General features: G+C 36.9%; 1 protein-coding gene across 1 annotated transcript; it reads left to right on the forward strand.

Annotated features, from left to right (window-relative positions):
• Positions 1-481: 481 nt before the first annotated feature.
• On the forward strand, positions 482-18,657 carry LOC124538345 (DNA damage-binding protein 1). Its single transcript, XM_047115385.1, has 23 exons — positions 482-670; positions 1,074-1,222; positions 1,401-1,666; positions 2,049-2,148; positions 2,605-2,710; positions 3,141-3,223; positions 3,832-3,985; positions 4,232-4,453; positions 4,733-4,895; positions 5,149-5,257; positions 5,865-6,046; positions 6,904-7,055; positions 7,614-7,785; positions 8,147-8,290; positions 8,580-8,703; positions 8,929-9,136; positions 9,674-9,807; positions 10,282-10,407; positions 12,928-13,077; positions 13,426-13,556; positions 14,834-15,000; positions 17,651-17,877; positions 18,529-18,657. The coding sequence occupies exons 1-23, from the start codon at positions 610-612 to the stop codon at positions 18,610-18,612; spliced, it is 3,414 nt and encodes a 1,137-aa protein (XP_046971341.1). The 5' UTR covers positions 482-609; the 3' UTR covers positions 18,613-18,657.
• The last annotated feature ends 1,900 nt before the right edge of the window (positions 18,658-20,557 follow it).

The raw sequence follows: 20,557 nt of genomic DNA on the forward strand, positions 1-20,557 counted from the left end.
AAGAGACGTGATCAGGTATTCTTACCGCAATAAACGTAGTGCTCTTGCGCATTGCAGATCAAGCTTAAAACTACGTTTCATTCACAAGAAAGAAAGTATATTTTTTAAGAAAAATAAATCGTGTTTGATTATTACCAATGAAACAAAAATCTATGTATATTTTTGGCCAGTTCTAATCATGAATAAAAGTAGTTGTTGAAATTGATGTACTTACGATAAAATTTAGTTTAAAAAATTTAATCATCTAAATATCACGTTATGTCACTTTATATTGTTAACGGTATCGATATTTCTGAAACCGATAACACATTATAGAAGAAATTTTTGATATGAGTGTTTGAAAATGTTTCAAAAATAGTAATAATTTGGTAACGCTTTTTCATTAATTAATTTAAAATAGGGTTACAAATTAGCATAGAACCTGAAAAAACAAAAAATCATAGAATACCGATTTTAATACAACATTGATATATTTTTAATCTTGTACATCACTAGTAAACAGAACAGGCGGCGTACAGGCGACAGCCGTTTTTAATTCTGTAATGGTGAATAAGAAATAAATAAAGAAGATTTATTAGAAGTTAAGACCCGTATATTAAGACTTTGATCATGGCTTATCATTACGTTGTTACTGCACAGAAACCAACCGCGGTTACAGCATGTATAACAGGTAAATAACGAGAATTTATACATATTTTTCATAGAGGTTAACCGTAATAGTATATAACATTGAACTATTTTCGGCCAATAAGACTATTTTTGTTATGAATACTAAAGCCTGAACAAAAATAGGATGTATATTTGATGGTACTCTATTTAAAACATCCAAGAAATGTCTATATTTTTCATTATTGTGCCGATTTTTTCCAAATTTAATTGACGTTTTGTTGAAGACCATTGACAATTGTTTTATATTTTCGCTGTAATTTTAGTGTTTTCAATCGAGATTATACAATAAACAATGTAAGCTTTGATTACGTAAACACAACAAATTGGCGCTAATTATAAACATAAAAATATTGCCATGTTTTTATTATCAAATGTGAAGTTACAAAATGCTTTTGAAATCGTAGGAAACTTCACTTCACCTACGGATCTAAACCTTCTGGTGGCGAAAGTGTCACGTTTAGAGATGTACCTTGTGACTCCAGAAGGACTCCGTCCCATGAAAGAAGTGGGTTTATATGGCAGAGTGGCAAAAATGAAGCTATTTAGACCACCAGTAAGTTAACATTTTAGTGGTTATAATTTTTATATTTTACTACACATAATTAATAACACTTCTACATGGAAAATTTGCACTGGTTTTGTGAAAATACAAATCTGTTTAGCTATAAATTGTGTATAAAATGAAATTTATTAGATTGATTATTTTTAAATAAATAAAATTTTACTTTCAGTATGAAAAAAAAGATTTAGTATTCATATTAACCGCTAGATACAATGCTATGATACTGGAATGGAGGACGGGTACCAATGGTGAACTAGAGGTAGTTACCAGGGCACATGGCAATGTTGCCGATAGAATTGGGAAGCCATCAGAAAATGGTATACTTGCAGTCATAGATCCACAAGCAAGAGTTATTGGTTTGAGGCTTTATGATGGTTTATTTAAAATAATACCACTTGATAAAGACTCCACGGAGCTAAAAGCTGCGAGTTTAAGGTATTTGTGATGTAGAAATAAAATTATGGTTAAGATCTGAAAAGCTAAATTACTTACAAATTAATTCATATTTATAACCAACATATATATTCTTATAAGGTATTAAACAGTCAAAGAGTAAAAACTAACAAGCAGTAACCATTCCACTGCTGGTAACATCCTGGTTTTTGAATACTAGACTTGTTATTCCAAAAGTCTGCTCCATCGCGGGTTTTAGATATACTTATAGATTTTCATCTAACATATGTAGGTTTTTTCAATTCTGAGTAAGCATTGAATAATCTACTGCGTTAAAAAGGTTTTTCATAAACTTATTATCATCAATCACAGCTCAGTTCTAAGAGTAAGTTATTAACCATAGACAACATTTCTCTGTTTTCAGACTGGAAGAATTAAATGTTTTTGATTTAGAATTTTTGCATGGTTGTTCAAATCCAACTTTAATATTAATTCACCAAGACCTCAATGGCAGACATATAAAGGTATGTTTAAATAAATATTCTACTTATACTTTGAGCATTTTAAATCAGAAGCTTTATATTAAAAATAGGCATATTTGTTATAATAAGGTTTAGTAGTAGTAATCCCATTACTCAGCTGCTTTGTAGGATGTTAAAGAAAATAAAAGTTGGAAGGCAATGTATTTCAAACAAAATTATATCCTATAACCATCACATTGTTCGACACAGATTTAGACTGTTACACTCAGTAGTATTTATAATAATAAATTACTAAAATCAAATATTATATAGATTTAGGTTTTAATTAGATTTTGAACTAAAATGTGATTACTGATTTTTGTCATTAATTCTCTTTGTAGTTTTTGTTAGTTTCTCTATTAAAGCTTAAAACTTAAAAAAAAGGATAATGGACCTATCCATTATTAAACAAATGTACAATGTGTTAACATTAAAACATGTTTTTATCTTTTCTTACAGACACATGAAATAAATTTAAGAGACAAAGAGTTCTCGAAGATACCATGGAAACAAGATAATGTTGAGACTGAAGCTTCTATACTAATTCCTGTGCCAAGTCCACTAGGTAATCAATTAGAAATTATAAAAACATAGTTTTCTGGAGTGACCTTTGTCTGGTTCCTAGGATTTTATAGTATCTATAATTTGGTTTTAATATTATATAGTTTTTTATTGTATAGTGTTTGCTAATTTTAACTCAAATCAATTGTTAATCAAATCAAATTATTTTGTTAAAAAATCCATTTATATATAATATGTAGTGCCATTGAAAGGATTGAGGTTATCTTTAATTATTTTGTCTTTTTGGTTTTGTCACATTGGCATAATAATCTGATGATGACTAAAGGCTTGATTGGATTAAAATTGTTTTCGATTTAAATGAAGAGTATGTTATTGACATATTAACTCGTGAAGAAATGTAATTCTATGCTATTGTAGAAAATTAATGTCGATTGATTAATACTAACCTGTAAACTAAACCTGTACAATTTTAGGTGGAGCTATAGTCGTTGGACAAGAGTCAATAGTATACCACGATGGTCAGAGCTATGTAGCAGTTGCACCCCCACAGATCAAGGTATGTTTGTGAAATATATATTTATATCTTAAAATTAGTAATGTCACCACTACTTAGTTTGTCAATAAGTATTTTACAATACTGTGTTTTCTGTCTGATTTTTGTTATATGCAATGTAACTATGCCTAGGGAGTTTTACTTTTAATATAGCTCTGTAATATGAAAAGATATTCATAAGAACATTTTGAATAAATTATATTTTTACTTTAAATTAAGAGTTAACTTTAAGAGTTTATTTTTCTATTACTATATTTGCATCACCTGTGTAGGATAGGGATAAATTGTATACATTATAGATACAAAGAATAAATTTAGCTGTGTATAAAAAAAAATCGAAATTATTTTATCCTGAGTTTCACTGTTAATAAAGGTTATTAGAAATAGATTAAGGTTGTACAAAGTTTTTTCGCAAAACAGATTTGTGGTACTTAAATACAGCTGCAAAATAACATCAGCAGTACCAAAGTCCTCGATGCCAAATCCAAAAAGTTTCAGCTTGAAAGTAGGTATTTAGGCTGATAACTTGTGTGTTTGCGCCTGGCGTGGCGAATATTGTCTGTTTATATGTAATATGTACAGTAAAATATTTTTATCAATTACAATTGCAGCTAACTCCAATAAATTGCTACTGCCGGGTAGACGAGCGTGGTATGAGATACCTTCTGGGAGACATAGCAGGCCGGCTGTTTATGTTACTACTGGAGCTGCAAGAGAAGATGGACGGCACACAGACTGTTAAAGATCTCAAAGTGGAATTGCTCGGTGAGTTTGTACTAGTTTTGTTTGTAGTGAGGTGAATACTTCGCACTAGAACTATAAAGGTATTATCGTTCTAGTGCGAAGTATCAAAACTACTCAGTACTCAGAGAGTTCTTAAAATATAAAGAAATATATTCTGAATTTAAAAAGACCTAAATCCAAGTTAGTTGATAACTTTTCAGGGTTATTAGTTAATAGGAGACAATCTGGCATATGGAATTTTAATATGTATGGCCCATCTGCCCATAGGTGACATTCCGATCCCCGAGTGCATGACGTACTTAGACAACGGCGTGGTGTTCGTGGGCTCCCGTCTGGGTGACTCGGCGCTGGTGCGACTGGCCCCCGCGCGGGAAGAAGCCCCCCACTATGTGCAACCCATGGAGAGCTTCACCAGCCTCGCACCCATCGTCGACATGTGCGTGGTGGATCTTGAGCGACAGGGGCAAAACCAACTCATCACTTGCTCCGGTGAGTCAATAAGGATTCCAGAAGCATAACCAGCATAGCATAGCATAACATAGCATAACATAGCATAGCATAACATAGCATAGCATAGCATAACATAGCGTAGCTTAGCATAGCATAACATAGCATAGCATTGCATAACATAGCGTAGCATAACATAGCATAGCATAACATAGCATAGCATAACATAGCATAGCATAACATAGCGTAGCATAACATAGCATAACATAGCACATAAAGGTCTTTGGTCATCCATTTAACTTAAATAATTAACTTTTCCAGGTGCTTTCAAGATGGGCTCGCTGCGTATAATCCGCAACGGCATCGGCATTCAGGAGCAGGCCTCGATCGACCTGCCCGGGATAAAGGGCATGTGGGCGCTCACTCTCGCCGAAGATTCGCAGTACCACGACACTCTCGTGCTGGCCTTTGTGGGGCAAACCAGGTATTTTTTCCATATATTCTGGGTAGGCTAGTTTGGCAAATTAGTATTCCATCAGCATAATTGCCTCCAAGCCATACGAATTACAGATATAAAAAATCATTGAGTTCTTTTTTCGTTCTGCTCAAATCTGAGGTCTTTCTTTCTGAACTAGTAAAACATTTTTGCGAAACTATGACAAAAAGAAAAATACCCATACTAGTCCATCTATTCTTAAATTCATGTTTCAGATTGTTATGATACTATTTGGTTACAGGGTATTAACTTTAAGCGGAGAGGAAGTGGAGGAAACAGAGATAAAAGGATTTGTCTCTGATCGGCAAACTTTCTTCACAGGGAATGTTTGTCATGACCAGTTAATACAAGTGAGTGGTATAATATACTAAAGCAATTTTTTAACACAGTTTATCATACGCCCAAATAAGACTGAAGTTGGCTCTCCAAGATACTCGCAATAATTATTAGTTTATTTAATAATGGCAGGGTGCTAATAGTTGTGCATCATCGTCTCTATGAAAAGGGAAGTAGGTCGTTTTGCTCACATCTATTCAGTTTGTTATAAAAAAATCAGTTTATTATAAAATATGAATGGAATTGTTTGATTTTATGTTATGATGGTAGGGCTTTGTGCAAGCCCGTCTGGGTAGGTACCACCCACTCATTAGTTATTCTACCGCCAAACAACAGTACTCAGTATTGTTGTGTTCCGGTCTGAAGGGTGAGTGAGCCAGTGTAACTACAGGCACAAGGGACATAACATCTTAGTTCCCAAGGTTGGTGGCACATTGACGATGTAAGGAATAGTTAATAATTCTTACAGCGTTAATGTCTATGGGCGATGGTGACCACTTACCATCAGGTGGCCCATATGCTCGTCCGCCAACCTATACCATAAAAAAAAAAAATGATTGAATGCAGTGATCGATATGCGATGACAAGGAATATGTTCCGCTAACTGGAAGTCGTGTGCAGGTGACGGACGAGGGCATACGGTTGATCGCGCGCGCGGCGGGCGGCTGGCGGCTGGCGGCGCGCTGGGCGGCGGGCGCGCGCGCGCTGTCCGTGGTGGCGTGCGCCGGCGCGCGCGCCGTGGCCGCGGCCGGCCCGCGCATCTACCTCGTGGCCATCGGCGACGCGGAGCTGACGCTGCTCGCGTGAGTACCGCAAGCGCAAACGCAAAGAGCACTATCTGGCTATGGAAACTTAGTCACTATATGGTCTTGTATAGTTTTTATGTTTTATTTGTTAATTTTTTTTTTTTTTTTTTATTTACTGTGACTTATTTAAAATTTTGCGTTTACATAATTAAATTTGAGACGACTTATATATTATTATATTCATTTATATTTATATGTGTTGTTCATTTATTTTATTAGTATATATATTTATGTATATTTATGTATGTTTATTTATATATGTATTATTGTATATATAAGGCACCACCTACCTTTTCGCTGCACAATTTCCCCAAATCAAAGGTTGTCTGGCAGAAATCGCTACTTAGCGATGAGACCGCCCTTTTGTACATTTTAATTTATTATTTTTTTTCTTCCATGTAAAGTTTATTGTTTGTGGTGTACAATAAAGTATATTCTATCTATCTATCTACCGCCCGCGCCCCGCCCGCCTCCCCGCAAAACCGACACCCGCGCCCGCCCCGCCCCCCATGCCCCTCCCCCCGCGCCCCTCGCCCCGCGCCCTGTAACCGCCCGTCTGCCGGCGCCCGCGCCCCGCACCACCCCGCGCCCTGTAACCGCCCGTCTGCCGGCGCCCGCGCCCCGCACCACCCCGCGCCCTGTAACCGCCCGTCTGCCGGCGCCCGCGCCCCGCACCACCCCGCGCCCTGTAACCGCCCGTCTGCCGGCGCCCGCGCCCCGCACCACCCCGCGCCCTGTAACCGCCCGTCTGCCGGCGCCCGCGCCCCGCACCACCCCGCGCCCTGTAACCGCCCGTCTGCCGGCGCCCGCGCCCCGCACCACCCCGCGCCCTGTAACCGCCCGTCTGCCGGCAGCGAGGTGTGCATGGAGGAGGAGGTTGCGTGCCTGGAGCTGGGCCCGGGCGGCGACGCGGCGCTGCTGGCCGTGGGCCTGTGGACCGACATCTCGGTGCGCCTGCTGCGTCTGCCCGACCTCGCGCCGCTGCACACCGAGAAGCTCTCCGGTGGTGAGCACGCACTAACGTACCACCGGGTTGGGTGGATAAAGTCAACCATATTGATTGAACGTCACCACCATCTACCGTAGATATGATCACCATACTAAGTATGACCTAATGTTGTCTTAAATTTTCGCGATTATTACACATTTAAATAAAACTAGTTATTACGGATTTTAATCGCGTATATTAATTATTTTTGGACATCCCGACGTTTAGACACACGACAGTCTACCCGTGACCACGAACGCTGTAAAGTGCTCGAAAAGCTCGAAAAAAATAATTAATATACGCGATTAAAATCCGTAATAACTAGTTTCATTTAAGTATGACCTAATTTAATTTAAGATTTTATGCCCATTGTGCCTATAAACTACACTAAATCTATAGCTATAGCATAGGACATGCTATATCTGCTTTGATGAAAACGACACAATTTTTCAATACAACTTAAGCATTATTTTAAGTTTAAAACAATTCGTACAATTGACCCACTCAAACAGTCTCTCCACCAACACAAACATAATACTTGAAACGATAATTTCTACCAATCGCCGTCACCATCAGAAATCATTCCCCGGTCGCTGCTAATCTGCGTACTGGAGGGAGTGTGCTACCTGCTGTGCGCGTTGGGAGACGGCTCCATGTTCTACTTCACCGTGGACCAGGAGACCGGCGTGCTCAGTAACAAGAAGAAGGTCACTCTTGGTACGCAACCAACTGTGCTTCGGAGTTTCAGGTAATACAAGTTTTATAAGAACAACATGCACAGTAATAGGTCCATACACTGTAGTTAATGGATCTATCTTTACATAGCATAAAACAAAGTTGTTTATCGCTGTCGATCCCTATGTATACTTAGATCTTTCAAATTGTGAAACTTATTTGAGTGTGATTGGAGAGGAAGGCTTTTGTATGTAATACATTCCCGCAAGGCCGGGTCGGTTCGCTAGTTTCTGTATAAAATCGAAATATATTACATTCCAATGGCAGGAAAAGTAAACATATACAAACATTCATTTTACTTATTACATATCTGCACATACGTTATTTTACTTACATACATTTTTTCTTATTTAATTTGGATTTTATTTTTGCAGGTCACTTTCAACCACAAACATATTTGCGTGCTCGGATCGTCCCACGGTTATCTTTTCCTCTAACCACAAGTTGGTGTTCTCCAATGTCAATCTGAAGGAAGTTACACACATGTGCTCGTTGAATGCACAAGCATATCCGGACAGGTGAGATTTAATATTTAGTAGTTATTTAGAGAAATTGAATTGTAAGATAATCTTTATTTTTATTTTAAATGTTGCTGAGCTTTTCAATATTGTTTGTGTATTGTTGAATAATTAAATTAAAATTAAGATATGGCATTATTCTGAGTATTCATCAAGACAGTTATGTAAATCCGAGTTTGTATGTATTGATCAAATTACAATAAGTTCAGACAAAAAGAAATTAATAGTCAAGTCAGAGTTTACAATTACATTTTACATTTACACTTACGTTAACCTTATTATTTTACAGTTTAGCGCTGGCCACAGACAGCACGGTGACCATAGGAACGATAGATGAGATACAGAAGCTACACATACGAACCGTACCACTCGGGGAGACACCTAGAAGGATCGCATACCAGGAATCATCTCAGGTGAGAGATCAGATATGATAATACATACAAATATAATACATACAAACTCGGATTTAAAAAAACTGTCTTAATGAGTACTCAGGATGACGCTATATCTTCATATTCAGCTCAGCAATCATTAAAATAAAAGTAAAAACACTGATTTGATCTTACAATAGGCTATTTGACTAGTTTTTAAAATCCATGTTCGAGAGTGTGGGCAGTGCTAACGCGAGTGTCCCGCAGACGTTCGGCGTGATCACGATGCGCGTGGACAAGCTGGAGCTGTCGGGCGGCGCGGGCGGCGCGGGGGGCGCGGTGGCGGCGCGCGCCAGCGCCTCCACGTCGGCCGCCAGCTCGAGCGGCGCCGCGCCCGCGCCGCACAAGCACGCGCCGCCCGCCGTCGACGTCGAACTGCACAACCTGCTCATCGTCGACCAGCACACCTTCGAGGGTACGCAAACCACCACGTTATATTATCAAAATTTATGCAAGTGGGCTTTTATAAGCACTTTTGAATCATTCAACAATTAAGTGAAGCTACCACCGGTTTCAATCTTATCAAAATCAAAATCATAATAAAATTTATTCAAGTGGGCTTTTACAAGCACTTTTGAATCGTCATTTAACAATTAAGTGAAGCTATATAAGCTACGGTTCGGAAAGTAGATTCTACCGAGAAGAACCGGCAAGGAATTCTATCATTGCTCTGATTTCGAAACGATTCTAAAAATATTTTGTATTTCTTATTCGTTCGTCCAATATCTCTCCCTGTCACACAATCTCATTTTCTGTAACCGTTTAACCGGAACGTAACACCGAGTATTGCTACTCCTTATAAAATATTTGATGGGTTTGTGGTACCAACTAATAAGAGCTTTTCCAAGCACACAGCCCAGTCAACATGAACAATATTTACACATAACAAATTTATATTAAAAAAAAAAAAAGTGTAATAAAAAGCGTGTGTAATGTCCGTCGTCGTGCGTAGTGCTGCACGCACACCAGCTACTAAGCACGGAGTTTGCAATGTCGCTGGTGTCGTGTCGACTGGCCGACGACCCCAACCACTACTACGCCGTGGGCACCGCCATACTCAACCCGGAGGAGTCCGAGCCCAAGCAGGTAAGCAAAACATCCCAGTCCTAACACACACACACACACATACATGCACACACTCACGTGTGTGTACACGCAGAGTCGGATTTAAAGGTCTGGAGGCCCCCGGGCAACAAAGCAGTGGGGGCCCTAGACAACAGAAGCGAGAACAACCTAATAATTATATTATCATGAATTAATTACTTTTTTTATTTCAATCAGTAAGCTATGATTTAATTACTTTGTATCGGTAACTTTTGAAATATTAAGTAGTAACATTATTATAATTTGACTATATCTCGGTATTTGTTAACTTGAAAACTGATGTGGCCCCCACTCATGTGAAGGCCCCAGGGCAGTTACCCCGGTTGCCCTCCCCTAAATACGGCCCTGCACGCACGCACACGCATTCACTCAATCTCTCTATATAAACTAGAACCTATTTTATGTTTGGCAGTATATATTGTATCCATCAATATTTATTTATTTTTACTTTCACAGGGTAGAATTCTTCTCTTCCATTGGTGTGAAGGCAAACTCACGCAAGTCGCGGAGAAAGAAATAAAGGGTGGTTGTTACACGCTCGTAGAATTCAATGGAAAATTATTAGCATCTATAAATAGTACTGTAAGTCTAAAGTTTTTCTCTTTGAATACAACTGTTATTATCGAGGCGTTATTTAATCTCCATGAATATCAGTATTTTTGTCTCAAAATAGGCTATTTGACAATGCGAAAAATAAATTGTGAATTATCGTAATCAGTGTATATTATGAGTTTAAAAATAAAAATTTTAACAAAAAGAAAAACCGACTTCAAACAAAACACTATTTTAAAACAAATGAATATGCACGAAAAAGTAATAAAAATAATTGCGTAGTCAACATATTTTTTAGAGTCTTCCTAAGTTAAATGAAATGAAAAATATTAGACTACTTAAAAGTCGATTTACGATTATATAATGTAGTTATAGTTATTGATATATTTGGAGCCGGTGTCAGCCACGATGCCCTTGCCCCAACAATCAAAAGAAAGAAGCGATACGAGCGCCTTGATTGATCCAGTATATTATTGTTGTATATTGTGTTGTTATACTGTATTGTTTTACTGGCTGACACCGACTCCAAATATAACAATAATTATAATTACATGATATAATCGTTAATCGACTTTTAAGTAGTCTAATATTTTTCATTTCATTTAACTTAGGAAGACTCTAAAAAATATGTTGACTACGCAATTATTTTTATTACTTTTTCGTGCATATTCATTTGTTTTAAAATAGTGTTTTGTTTGAAGTCGGTTTTTCTTTTTGTTAAAATTTTTATTTATTTTTTGATTTTAAGTGAAGCTGATGTTGACTAACTATTTTTTTTAATATGGATAAATTAAGCGTTCCGTTTATATGAGTCAGAAACTACTTCGAGGACAATTTCAAAGGAAACTTGCGAATAAAGCAAAAATAGACTTTCGAAAATGCGGATTTAATACGTCACGCGGCGTAAACTATAAGGATCCCTCGAAAGAGCTGTAATCGAACTCAGCAAAAAAACTTTGAAAAAGACCAACTATATTTCGTACATCATATGACATCACATCACATACACAAAATTTGATTAAAGATAGTAAGAAATTCTGCCCCATATCGCACCCTAACTGCGAGCCGTATAGGAGTTCCATCACTATATAGTATAAAACAAAGTCGCTTTCTCTGTCCCTATATCTTTAAATCTACGCAACGGATTTTGATGCGGTTTTTTTTAAAAGATAGTGTGATTCAAGGGGAAGGTTTGTGTGTATAATACATGAACAATATAGTAAAGAAACACTGATAATTTTAGAAGTTTGCGATGTGATGTCGTAAATAAACAAATTCTGTAGTATATTTAGTATCAGTATTGCACCCGTGCGAAGCCGGGGTGGGTAGCTAGTTGATTACAATATTCGACTATGATAATTACATAAACATACCTACATTACGGAAGGTGACTCAAATATCCAAATAACCTATAAATAAAAGATTCGACTGAGTATCGCTAACGTGCCCCTCAGAATCGTTCCGTGCCCTTCCGTTCCGTTACTTTGTCATGGATCCTGTGCTCAGAACCTTACCAAACTTTCACCAAATTACCCTTGAAGTATATTTTTTATAATAAAAAAAGAATTATCAAAATTGGTTGAAGTGATTTGCAGTTATTCACCTATTTGTCGCGCATATACATAATGCAAATTTAAGACTTATGTCGTTTTCATACGGATACCATCATCGGAAAAAAATAAAAAAAAAAATGGGACCCCACGGGAAGCACTACCTTTCAAACAATAAAAAAAATTATCAAAATCGGTCCACCCAGCGAAAAGTTATGAAGTAACAAACATAAAAAAAAAAGTCGGTTGAAAATAGTGATTTACTAACGAAACTTGAAAACAATACTTAATTTATTCAAAAATCAATTAATAAAAATGCATTTTTTCAAACGTTCGTCACATGACACAAAACGCTCCTGATTGGCCGGGCTTATGATAAAGTCACTTTATAGTAAACCTTGCTTTTCTACTATATGTACCACAGATTAAAATACAGCAAAGTGACGTCACCGACCCCATTGCAGCGCCATATTGTCCAAGTAGCGTTTTAGCGCGTTATTTAGATATGGAATTTTTAATATGATATTTTTCGACAAATATGTACTAGAAATAAAAAAAAAACTACTTTTACTGGGTTCCTTAAGCTCTACTTAATAATATAAAATAGATTTTAAAAACCAGTCAAATAGCCTATTATTACAAAAAAATATTATATGTTTTGTAATAGCAAATAAAACAACCCTGAACGAAATTAATTTCCCTACGTAGCTGGGAGAATTACAGCTGATCATTAAATATCAATCGATACCTCACTTTGTGTTTCGATTAAGAGTTATTGCTCTAGCATTATAAAGACAAGGGACATAACATCTTAGATCCGTTGGAGTAAATGGTGTAAGCATATGTCTTGTAAAAACGAAAATTCCTTAAACGATAGTTTCATAAAGTGAAAAAAGGAATGGTTTCAAATATCAGTCATACTGGTGTGATCCTTGTCTATCCTAATGTAAGTTAATATTAAAAAAAAATCGATTTTTTTTTTTATTAATTTAATTTCTAGGTACGATTATTCGAATGGACGTCAGAGAAGGAACTGCGGCTGGAATGCAGTCACTTCAACAACATCGTCGCTCTGTATTTAAAAGTCAAGGGAGACTTCATCCTCGTAGGCGACCTCATGAGATCCATGTCCTTATTGCAATACAAACAGGTGAGTTATTCTTATTACTATTGTTTTTATTAATATGCCCTTGTCAGATACATGTTATATTGTTGGTGTATTTAGTTTACAAACATGTAGTACTTTATTTTAAATCGAAAAATAATAAATGAATTGTGTATATGGAGACATGATGACGTCATATCGACATTTTCGGGGTGGTGTACACTCTTTACCCAGCATGATTTTTATCGAACAAATTGAAAGTAACTAGTAAAAAAAAAGTAACTATAGTAATTTTTTTTTTTTTGTATGTGCCAAATAAAAATTTTTTCCATGTACTGGTGACTATATGATTTAAAAACGTTATATAACAATATTTCTTTTTTATTTATTTAGATGGAGGGTAGTTTCGAGGAGATAGCTCGGGATTACAGTCCGAACTGGATGACGGCTGTCGAAATTCTCGACGACGACACCTTCCTGGGAGCAGAGAACAGCTTTAACCTATTCGTTTGCCAGAAAGACAGGTAACAATATTTTGTTTCACCTGTCCCAATCGTCGAATGAAACGTTCTATAGATTTATATAATACCTTGTACTTCTTTTATATTATTAAAGATAAAATCATAGAAATTCCCTAATGTGAAGTTAAAAATGACATTATTAGTAATTATATTGTTATTTACAACTTTTTTTAGCTGCTTTGCTACTTAAATGAATATCAATTCGACAAAGATAAGACTATCTGTAGCATTAATAATGTCGGTATAGCGCGTTAAGTGTAAGTTGGCGTGTGGCAAAAACATGTACTATTTTTTTTTGTTAATTTATTATCTTATTTGTTTTATTTACCCTTATTAAGAAACCTTACCTAAAATCTATTAAAAATGAGACGTAGAGAATTATTTTCTGGGGAGATATTGGTAAAATAAACAAAAAAGTGGTGTTGTCTTAAATTTTCGCGATTATTACACATTTAAATAAAACTAGTTATACCGGATTTGAATTGCGTATATTAATTATTTTTGGCATCCCGACGTTTCGAGCACTTTACAGCGTTCGTGGTCACGGGTAGACAGGGTAGGTCTACCCGCGATTCAAATCCGGTATAACTAGTTTTATTTAAACAAAAAAGTGGCAAAACAAAGGGTGTAGCAGGTGCTGCCACAGGAACGCAAACTTATACTTGATAGTCTGTAATGATAATAGTTTATGTTTGATAGCACACCTTGGGAATGAAACGATCGCCTCCTGGCTATTTCTAATCATATACTACTATGTACCCTATAAATTTGACAAAAAAAAAAAATAACAGAAAAAAAAGACCCGCTGAGTTTCTTTCGCCGGTTCTTCTCAGGTCAGGGTGTTCCTTTTTCCGAACCGGTGGTAGTGTTTATTTGACAATCAATAAGTAAGTGTAATGCTTTTATATTGTAAAAAAAAGTAAAAGTAAAGTAACAGCCTGTAAATTTCCCACTGCTGAGATAAGGCCTCCTCTGCCATTAAGGAGAGGGTTTGGAACATATTCCATCACGCTGTTCCAATGCGGGTTGGTGGAATGCACATGTGGCAGAATTTCGATGAAATTAGACACATGCAAGTTTCCTCACGATATTTTCCTTCACCGCCGAGCACGAGATGAATTATAAATAAAAATTAAGCACATATATATAGTGGTGCTTGCCTGGGTTTGAACCCGCAATCATCGGTTAAGATGCACGGATTCTAACCACTGGGCCATCTCGGCTCTCTTTATATTGAATAAAGGTATATTGAGTTTGAGTTTGACGTGCGACGCCCGCAGCGCGGCGACGACGGACGAGGAGCGTCAGCAGATGGGCTACATGGGGCAGTTCCACGTGGGCGACATGGTCAACGTGATGCGGCGCGGCGCGCTCGTGGCGCAGCTGGCCGACACCGCCGCGCCCGTCGCGCGCCCCGTGCTGCTCGCCACCGTCACCGGCGCCATCTGTGCGTACCGCCGCCCGTGTTCCTTGCCTCTGAACAATACTACCACTATATTTAAGCCCCTGATACAAGTGTGTCAAAGCGACACCGCCGCCCACATTCCTTGCCTCTGAACAATACTACCACTATATTTAAGCCCCTGATACAAGTGTGTCAAAGCGACACCGCCGCCCACATTCCTTGCCTCTGAACAATACTACCACTATATTTAAGCCCCTGATACAAGTGTGTCAAAGCGACACCGCCGCCCACATTCCTTGCCTCTGAACAATACTACCACTATATTTAAGCCCCTAATACAAGTGTGGCAAAGCGACACCGCCGCCCACATTCCTTGCCTCTGAACAATACTACCACTATATTTAAGCCCCTGATACAAGTGTGTCAAAACGACACCGCCGCCCACATTCCTTGCCTCTGAACAATACTACCACTATATTTAAGCCCCTAATACAAGTGTGTCAAAGCGACACCGCCGCCCACATTCCTTGCCTCTGAACAATACTACCACTATATTTAAGCCCCTGATACAAGTGTGTCAAAGCGACACCGCCGCCCACATTCCTTGCCTCTGAACAATACTACCACTATATTTAAGCCCCTGATACAAGTGTGTCAAAGCGACACCGCCGCCCACATTCCTTGCCTCTGAACAATACTACCACTATATTTAAGCCCCTAATACAAGTGTGTCAAAGCGACACCGCCGCCCACATTCCTTGCCTCTGAACAATACTACCACTATATTTAAGCCCCTAATACAAGTGTGGCAAAGCGACACCGCCGCCCACATTCCTTGCCTCTGAACAATACTACCACTATATTTAAGCCCCTGATACAAGTGTGTCAAAGCGACACCGCCGCCCACATTCCTTGCCTCTGAACAATACTACCACTATATTTAAGCCCCTAATACAAGTGTGGCAAAGCGACACCGCCGCCCACATTCCTTGCCTCTGAACAATACTACCACTATATTTAAGCCCCTGATACAAGTGTGTCAAAGCGACACCGCCGCCCACATTCCTTGCCTCTGAACAATACTACCACTATATTTAAGCCCCTAATACAAGTGTGGCAAAGCGACACCGCCGCCCACATTCCTTGCCTCTGAACAATACTACCACTATATTTAAGCCCCTGATACAAGTGTGTCAAAGCGACACCGCCGCCCACATTCCTTGCCTCTGAACAATACTACCACTATATTTAAGCCCCTGATACAATCGGTCAAAGCGACACCGCCGCCCACATTCCTTGCCTCTAAACAATACTTACACTATATTTAAGCCCCTGATACAAGTGTGTCAAAGCGACACCGCCGCCCACATTCCTTGCCTCTGAACAATACTACCACTATATTTAAGCCCCTGATACAAGTGTGTCAAAGCGACACCGCCGCCCACATTCCTTGCCTCTAAACAATACTTACACTATATTTAAGCCCCTGATACAAGTGTGTCAAAGCGACACCGCCGCCCACATTCCTTGCCTCTGAACAATACTACCACTATATTTAAGCCCCTGATACAAGTGTGTCAAAGCGACACCGCCGCCCACATTCCTTGCCTCTAAACAATACTTACACTATATTTAAGCCCCTGATACAAGTGTGTCAAAGCGACACCGCCGCCCACATTCCTTGCCTCTAAACACACCGGCGCCATCTGTGCGTACCGCCGCCCGCGTTCCTTGCTTCTTTTTTTTTTTTATTACGCTGGAAAAACGCTTTACGCGCTTCCCCCACGTGATGGAAAGTGGGGGGGGGTGTGGGACTCCCCGGAGCCCTGGACGCCGAGTGCGCCCAAGTACGCCGGGTTTACCCAGTAAAAAACCAGCGGTACCCTCTCCGTCTTTCGGCGGACGCCACGGGATCGCTTACGCATGCTACCGTGACGCCCTGAAACATTCCTTGCTTCTAAACAATACTTACACTATATTTATTTATACATACTTCCAATATTATTTATACTTCCAATTAATATTTATTTATATTATATATTAATATTTATTTATACTTCCAATATATTTAAGCCCCTGATACAATCGGTCAAAGCGACATAACAGAAACAGGATCATAATTTTGTAAAATCAATCATCTTTTTCTTAAGGATGTCTTCCAATTCTCACAAAACAAACTAGAAAAAATTAAAATACAGCAAATTTCTTCCAGTCGTATTTCCAAATTTTCCCTGATTTGCACTTTTTGCGATTTCGATTCATCGCTTCCCGCCAGTATTACCAACTGCACCGCAATAGCTGTAAAACTAGATGCTAATTCAATGATCATCATTCAGAATTCTTAATCTGCATAGATACCACCTATCACTAGAATATGATAAAATGTAACCACATGTAACAAATTACACCAACGACTTAGATATCTGTTTAATTTTTTATTGAAACAAAATACCCCTTAAAATAATCTGTATAATAGGTCCCCCCACAACAGCTGTCGAGTAACATTATGGGCTTGCGAAATTTTCTTTCGATTGTACCTTTCAACAGAATTATTTACAAGATTAAATCATCTTATAATCTAAATTATATTTTAGCACCATTTAACATTATAATATTTATTGTTTTATCTAAAAAATTCTGCATTAATTCGGTTATTTAATAATATTCTAATAGTAAACATCGAACACCTCAGGTCTAGTCGTCCAATTACCTCAAGAGTTATTTGAATTCCTTCACCAACTAGAAGAAAGGCTAACACACACGATCAAGTCAGTCGGGAAGATCCCGCACTCGTTCTGGAGATCCTTCAACACGGACATCAAAACGGAACCCGCGGAAGGGTTCATTGATGGCGACCTTATCGAGAGTTTCCTAGATCTCTCGCGGGATATGCAGCAAGAAACCGTGCAAGGTTTACAGGTAACGCTATCTATATATTAAATTTAGTAAGACGGAATGTATATGATTCAAATGATACATACTGCTTTTTGATTTATTTAGCTTGTATTTTTATTTTTTTTTTGGTGTCCCTGCATTTTTTTAACAGACATCAACTTCAAGTGTCATAGATTTCCAAAAGGAAGTTCCTTTATTATTATAATTAAAAATGGAAAAATGCTTAAAATACTCAATGATTTAGACATTCATTTCTATATCTTAACTATTACTTTGCTGCAATACAAACTTAATCGATTTTGAAAATTGTATTTTCAATAACTTTCCATACTTTTTTTTTTATTGTATAGGTTGGCGGACGAGCATATGGGCCACCTGATGGAAAGTGGTCACCATCACCCATAGACAATGACGCTGTAAGATATATTACCTTACATCGTCAATGTGCCACCAACCTTGGGAACTAAGATGTTATGTCCCTTGTGCCTGTAGTTAGACTGGCTCATTCACCCTTCAAACCGGAACACAACAATACTGAGTACTGTTATTTGGCGGTAGAATTACTGATGAGTGGGTGTTACCTACCCAGACGGCTTGCACAAAGCCCTACCACCAAGTGAACTAATAATACTATTCATGCAAGTTTAATATCTATTTACTTTATTCCTAATTCAGATCGACGACGGCGGCGGCATGATGCGAGACGCGACAGTCGACGACCTCATAAAAATCGTGGAGGACCTCACGAGGATACACTAGCAATTTGAGTTTAAATATAAGATAAATAAATACGTTACGTCAGTCGATTGGTCATTTAATTTCAACACCATGTTATGTGCCAAGCAATTAATAAAACACGATTATTAATGAAACGTTGTTTATAGAAATAATCCCCTAAATATACCTTAATATATAATACTATTAAATTTCTTCAAAACCAACGACCTTTTTATCGTAACGACCCGGGATTCAAACCCTAGATTCGGATACAATTTTACAAACCAATATAAAAACTAACTAACTAATAATACATGGAAAAAGGTTTTACATGGAAAAGACTTCATTTTTTCCATATCAAATTATTTACGTGCCCAGGGTCACATAGAATAAAATGTATATGACCACTTATTCAAATTTACTATTATTTGAATAATTATAATTCACGTAACTTATTTCGTCACATTAATTAAAATAACATGAATAACAAATAAAAAAGCAATAGGGAACCTATCAATTAAAAATCTAAACTAAAAAAAAAAACAAAAGAAGACTTTTATATTTTTAATATTCAGTTTCATTGTGCATTCCACCAACCAATTAATGGAAGAGGAGCCCTTATCTCAGCAGTGGGAAATTTACAGGCTTTACTTTACTTTACAAAATTGTCTTCAAATTATATCCATAACATATTTAAATGTATGAACAAATTTAATTTAATAAAAACTTATATTAAATCATATTGATTTGTGGCGGTCTCACGAACCTCGCGAGCTGGCAGGACACCATACCAGTTACATCACAATCTGATAGCTAGTTGAGGAAAGCATAGAAGACAAACATAAACAATCACTTTTGTTTACTAAAGTTAAATGTCAACAATAACATTAATTGGTATTAAATTAATTGTTTACCTTTAATATCTTAATTACAAAATATTTATTTTATTACCGTAACATTTAAGATAAGAAGTTCAATAAGGAATTAAATAAAAGTAATCATATATAATCTTTATCAATTGCATATATTTCATTATTTCTTTAATTTGCATTCCACACAGTAACGTCCAAATGACCTGCGCAAATTTTTTGTTATATTAAAATAGTAATAATTCAATAAATAACAACCAAAAACAAGCTGACATAAAACAATTTATTTTAAAATATGTAACTAATTAATAATATGTGCTAATATTATTAGATTTCCAGTTTTAAACACGTTACTTATCGAGGAATACTCGACACGTTTATTCATATTATAATAATCAACGACAATCGGAAACGTGATTACCACGTAATTAAATACATTCCTTGATAAATAACGTAAAAGAGAACGGTTCATATAATAATAATAAAATTAACAATATTATGATTCAGTTAGTTATATGAATATTTACGTTTTCATATCAACGTTAAGTGAGCAATCATCTAGGATGGTCTCTTGATAACTCATCATTACATGATAAATAGAAAAATTCTAAATAATTACATTGTACTTAAATTAGTAGCTTTTTTATAATAATATATGAAAATACATAAAAATACAAACACAACTTCTTTCTAATTTACATTAGAAACAAAAACCAATAAAATTAATAGTAGATATTTCTACATTTCAAACCATTATTTACATATACCAATCTTGTACATATACGCTTATGTAATAAATTTTACAAATAGATTTAATAATATTTTGCAATTCGGAACAGACAAGAATTATTAATCAAAATTTATTTTAATGCTAATAAAAAATACAATATAAACAGTACTGAACATTAAAACATTGCATAACAGGATAATTTATATGTATATATAGTTTATCAGCAATTTATGCTTTAAATAAATTCACTTATAACTGGATTGAACAAGTGAAACATAAGTTAATATCAACAGTAATGTTGGCCTTTGCCATTATTATGTAACGGCGAAAATGTACTTATGTGTCTTTCTTATATATTATTAAATAAAATGTCTTTTATAAAGAATGT

This window comes from Vanessa cardui, chromosome 20 (assembly GCF_905220365.1).
Source record: "Vanessa cardui chromosome 20, ilVanCard2.1, whole genome shotgun sequence".
NCBI lineage: Eukaryota > Metazoa > Arthropoda > Insecta > Lepidoptera > Nymphalidae > Vanessa > Vanessa cardui.